Source organism: Cebus imitator, unplaced genomic scaffold, assembly GCF_001604975.1.
Source record: "Cebus imitator isolate Cc_AM_T3 unplaced genomic scaffold, Cebus_imitator-1.0 Scaffold102, whole genome shotgun sequence".
In the NCBI taxonomy this organism is placed as follows: domain Eukaryota; kingdom Metazoa; phylum Chordata; class Mammalia; order Primates; family Cebidae; genus Cebus; species Cebus imitator.
The window spans coordinates 60863-66464 of record NW_016107417.1 but is presented as its reverse complement, the minus strand read 5'-3'; the positions used below and the strand labels follow the sequence as shown (position 1 = coordinate 66464).

General features: G+C 62.2%; 1 protein-coding gene across 1 annotated transcript in view; it reads left to right on the top strand.

The window, feature by feature from the left end:
- Window positions 1–2564: 2564 nt before the first annotated feature.
- The window catches only part of GAL (galanin and GMAP prepropeptide), a 7032-nt gene continuing 3994 nt past the window's right edge, over window positions 2565–5602 (top strand). Inside the window, exons 1-3 of the mRNA XM_017537326.2 lie at window positions 2565–2709; window positions 2881–2961; window positions 3505–3559. Of these exons, the coding sequence (XP_017392815.1) occupies window positions 2881–2961; window positions 3505–3559 (136 nt within the window). The 5' untranslated portion in view covers window positions 2565–2709. The remainder of the gene's footprint in view (window positions 2710–2880; window positions 2962–3504; window positions 3560–5602) is intronic.

Genomic DNA, 5602 nt, shown 5'->3' with positions numbered 1-5602 from the left:
TTGATCATGGCTCACTGCAGTCTCCACCTCTGGGCTCAGGTGATCCTCCCACTTCAGCCTCCTAAGCTGAGTAGTTGGGACTACAGGCGCATGCCACCATGCCCGGCTGACTTTTTTTTTTTGATATTTATTTATTTTTGGTAGAGATGAGGTCTTGCTATGTTGCCCCGACTGGTCTTGAACTCCTGGGCTCAAGTGATCCATCCACTCACCCTGGCCTCCCAAAGTGCTGGCACTATAGGCATGAGCCACCACACCCCGCCTGAAGTTTCTTTGAAAGCAAAAAGGGAAACAGAACGAGTCCATAGGCCCAAATGAAGACAGCGGCAGTGGACCGAGCCTCAAATGCCAGCCCACCACATACGGGTGCACTCTGTCTTTTTGAATCCATCTCAAGGATTTACGTTTAGAGTTTCCCCTCCTTTAAACAGACTAAGAAGCTCTGTGACAGTAAATAGAGAAAATATGTATAGTCAAGCTCTGGCAGGATGGGAGAGGGGCTGAATCGGGAAGAAAGGAGAGGCTGAAATGGACGAAGACGTGCCCTGGCGTGGATTTGTCCTCAGCGGGAAAGCACGAGTTCTGGCTCTAAGTGCCGCCGGGGGTCAGTATTTCTCAGGTAGCCAGAGGCGCCCCTGAGCCCAGCCCTGCCCACTGCCTGATGTCATCTAGACACAAGGACACGGGGCGTGAGAGGATGTCATTGTCACTTCTCTGCAGGGTCACAGGAACCTGCCCTCTGCTCCTCTGCCTGTCAGCTGCCCTTCTGCCCGCAACTGGCCCAGACCCCCGTAGCCACTCACTCTCTCCCACTTCCCCAACCCCAGCAGGAAATCACTTCAGCCTGTGAGTCCTGGTTAGAACCCCCTGCGCCTGACTCTCCTCTCTCCCCAGGCTGCAAGAAATAGGGATGACCAGAAGTCAAACCCTGTCCTTGGAACACCCCACCCCTCATCACTGTCGAGCCAGGAGTCTGTTCCTAAGAACCCCCTCCCCAAGCCCGGCCTCCTCTTCTCCCATAAACCACAGCAGACACTCAGCGCCCAGGCTGTGGCCCTGCACCTTCTCCAGCACCCCCGGCCTTCCCCAGAGCTCTCGAAAACCCGTTGTCCTTCCCCAGCCACCTGGAGGCTGACGGATCTCTCCTGGGGGCGGCCCCCAGCTGTCTGTGCAAAGGTTCCCAAGACCAAAGTGTAGGAGACATGTTCAGATGGCACCACCGTGATCATCACTCGTCCTGTACCCTGTGGCCCCCAGGTCCGCCGACATCAGCCCGTCCCAGACGGAGCCCAGAGGGTGGGGAGATCCCAGCCCGGCTGGTGCTGCTGAGGACCTGGGTGGTGTCTGGCTGGTGGGAGGGGAGGTCAGGCGAGTTTTTGGCAGATGACCCCGTGCTCTTCGGAGGCCTGGAAGTGCTACACTTAAACGACTTGAAGGCCTGGGTCCTTTGCTGGGCTGTTCTTGAGCTTGGCCTGAGCTCCGGAAGGGTTCGTGGAGAAGCCAACGAAGGCCTTGTTCCCGTGGGATTTCTCTGCCTTGGGCACAAGGACAGCCTCTTGCTGCTGCTCTGCCCACCACCCACCCTTGGCGGCCTCTGGGAGACTGGGCTGGTCTCCCTCTGGACACAGCCCGTGGCCCACTGCCTGCACCTGCTCGAAGTTCCCTCTTGCAACTGGACCAGGGAGCCGGGGAGGCGCCAAGAGGCCGAGCTTCTGAGCTGGTGGCCGTGGGCGCAGGACCATCCCACAGCTCCCACGCTGGGATGGCCAAGCCGCCCCGGGACCCACAGCGCCCTTTTAGCAAAACAGGAGGGAGGTGGCCGGGCACAGGGAGCCGGGGAACGCCTGCGCTCTGGGCCATCCACGGCTCCCGAGGCCTGAATCTTCGCTCCAGCCCCAGCACAAGCTGGCCAGGGCACAGGACCAGGTGGTCCGCCCCCGCCCCGCTCCGCCCCGGGTGCCCCAGGACCTCCTGACTGGGGCTGGCTTGGATGAGGGGCCGTCCCTGCCCTCAGCCCTCTCGGGTCTGCAGTGCCGCGGACCTGGGTGCGGGGCGTTGTTGGGGGTCAGGCTCGCTCTGGGGCTGGGACCCCGGGCGGAGCAGTGGGGACAGCGCGCTCCTCCGCAGCGACGAGCTGGGCCCTGGGTCTGGGGACTCTCCCGCGGGACGATGGGGCTCTGTTATGGGGTTGGGGTCTTTCCCGCCGCGTTAGGGGGGTCTCTCCGCGGATTTGGGGGAATCCCTCCAAATCCTATCTCAAATAGGGTGAGAGGGGCTCTCTCTCTGCTGATTTGGGCGTCTCTCCCGCGGGGTGAGGGGGACTCTGTCTTTCGAGGCGCCTCTTCGCGGATTTGGGGAAGTCTCCCGCGGGGTGAGGGGCCTTCTCCGCCGTCCCTGCCTGTGATGGCCCAGAGGACCCGAGCTCCGGTCACTCCCGCCCCTCGCCGGGGCTCGGCGTGGGCGGGGGTACGGGTGCTGAGTCCGTGACGCGGCTCCAGGCGGCTCCGGGGCGAGCCGCATAAATAGCAGCGGCGGCGGTGCCGGTGGCCACTCGGAGCCGCGGACACGACGAGGGACCCCCCGCGCCTCCCGCCCCCGCTGCCGGCCCTGCCATGCAGTGAGCGCCCCGGAGCCGCCAGAGATCGCCAGCCGTCCGGACCCGCCGCCCCGGACCCCGACGCCCGGCCCCGGGCGCAGCTGCAGCTCAAGGTACTCGCGCCCTGGGAGGCCTCCCCTCGGCTGTCCTCCGCCCGGGAGGATCCCGCAGGGGCCCCGGCCCGGCAGCCGCTGCTGCTCTGCCTCACAGCCCCCGGCACCCACGCCTCGGGCGCAGACCAGGGCGCCGTGGTCCCACCCGCCCGCGCTGCCCTTCCCTTCCAGATGGCCCGAGGCAGCGCCCTCCTGCTCGCCTCCCTCCTCCTCGCCGCCGCCCTTTCTGCCTCCGCGGGGCTCTGGTCGCCGGTAAGTGCGGGGCGGGCGCGGAGGGCTTCCTGGAGGTGGTGGCAGGGCGCCCGCAGGGACGGGGGTGAAAAGGCTCGTGCGGGCGCTGTTCTGGCGGCGGGCTTCTCGGGAAGGGTCCGGGGCTCCCTGGGAATCCCCCGCGTGCTTCTCCGAGCGCATCAGCAGCCCCAGGCTAGAACCAGGCCACCGGGAGAGCGCCGCGCTCTGGGTCAGCGCCTCGGGAAAGCGAGAGGCTCGTCCGTTCCGCAGCGCTCCGTTAGAACAGAGGGCGAGGAGCCACTGGCCTCAGCCTCACTTAGAGCAGGTGCATCGCGCTGAGCGCGCACAGGCTCCAGACCAGAAGTGAAGTAGTTTGTAAATCAAGTGGCCCCATGTTCATGTCAAATAGAGCCTACTTAGGGGTGAACCCGGAATTTCGCGAGGCTTCCGAAAGGACCTGCATTGTTCTAAGTCCTATGTCCTGCCGGGAAAGCCTGGGGGCACCCATTCAGTAGCGGCTCCAGGCACGGCCCTGGCATCTGACCCCCTTCTCTCCCGCTCAAGGCCAAGGAAAAACGAGGCTGGACCCTGAACAGCGCGGGCTACCTGCTGGGCCCACGTAAGTGACTGAGAGCATGGCCTCCCGCACTCCCGGCCCCACCTGCCCCTTGCTTTATACCCTGGCACCTGCCCCTCCTCCCGCGGCTGGGCAGACCCTCCAGCGTCCCTCTTGACCTCACCACCCGTCTCCCTTGTTCTGCACACTTGATCTGTGCACCATTCTTTCCAGAAGCTTCTCCTGCCCCAGCTCTGCCACCCTGTCCGAGCCGAGATCTCCACTCTGGCCTTTGCTCAAGCTCTCCTGGGCTTTCCTGCCTTGCAGACCTTAAAGACCCTGTTCTGAGCCTCTCCGCAGGCCCCGGGTATCCCCAAACATGCAACTCCTCGGCTTGCAGAACACCTTTGTGGACCCCAAGTTCTGTCTCCCTCTTCCCTTTCTCCAAGCTCCCCAAGGGAATTCCCAGACAGCCTGAGGGTAACCCAGACAGGCTCTCCTCAAAACCAGGTTCAGGTGGCCCTCGGGCCTGTCCAAGCCTGCGCCTCCTCCCCCTCCCTCTCCCTGTCCTGTTGGCGTCACCCATGTCAGCTGTGGCCCCTGCTGCCTGAAGTGAGCCCCAGCCCTAGATGGGATGCTGCAGGCTGACGCCTCCCGTGTCCACCCCCGCCCCAGGCCTCTACTTCCTCTGTCTGTGCAGCAGTGCCTCCAGGCTTGCCTCTAAAGGCAGGGAAGAGAGGGGACCTTGGCTCCCTCCTCTAACCCACCTTCCCCTCCACCCCTCGCCATCCACCTTAGAAACCTCCCAGTACTGCCTTCTGCCCGCTGAAGAAGGTGAACAGCCCACAGGGCCTGTCCCAGCCCCTTGACCCCGGAGCAGCTATTGGGGAGCGTGGTGCTCTTAACTGCCAGGGAAAGCCGCCTTAGTTCTCAGCCCCAGAGTCTGACACAGCTTCCACCTCCTGCAGACGCTTGTTCGTCGGGGTCACTCGGAGGACCCCCAAGTCGGGCTTTAAGAAACACACGGGGGGCTGGGTGAAGTGGCTCACACATGTAATCCCAGCACTTTGGGAGGCCGAGGCGGGGGGATCACGAGGTCAGGAGTTCAAGACCAGCTGACCAACATGGTGAAACCCTGTCTGTACTAAAAATACAAAAATTAGCTGGGCATGGTAGTGGGCACCTGCAATCACAGCTATTCAGGAGGCTGAGGCAGGAGAATTGCTTGAACCCGGGAGGCAGAGATTGCAGTGAGCCAAGATAGCACCACTGCACTCCAGCCTGGGTAACAGAGCGAGACTTCCATCTTAAAAGAAAAGAAACAGACACGGGGATGACAGAGCCCCCTAATGCCGTGTGCGGGCCGACCGGGCGGTTCCCCGCAGGACCCGATGGTCCCTCTGCACGGCCCTCGCATCCTCTCCCTGCCCCGGAGCGGCCTGACCTGCCAGGGGGCCGGCTGATCTCAGCCCTTGGCAACCCTGAGCTCTGCCGCCCACAGGGCACCTCATCTTTGTGTGCTATGTGCCCAAAACAGGAGGAAGTGGCAGCAAGAACATGGACCCATGTTGCTTTGGAATACTGAAAATCTATTTGTCAGGAAAGTTGGAACCCTAATCAGAAAACAAACCCGTTTTCGCCACCAAGTTTACGTCCCCGTTCAGCTGTGGCTGGATGAGCTGTTTGTCAACATACTCACCGGTGTGCCTTTGGTTTCTAGGGTCAGCTAGAAAATGCCACAGAAACAGTGTTTTGCACCAGCTCCTGCTGAACGCAGTGTGGCCGTGGCTGAGGGCACAGCAGTGACATGAGACGACCTGTGATTCCTCCACAAATGTAGCGCCGAGCGCGGGGTCTTTGGAAATAGGAATGAATTTTCTTTTGCCTGGCCTTGTAGACGGCACAGTCCACCCAGGCCGACCAGCCGGAGACGCGGAGGCGTCCTGACCCTCGCCATGTCTCCCTTTCCTGCACCCCAAATCTAGTCCTCACCCACGCCTCTTAGTTTACAGGCCTCATAGATTCTTTCCTGGACTTCTGGGGTCTCTTTGCTTGCAGTCACAGTACCCCATTTCACACCACACAACACACACACACACACACACA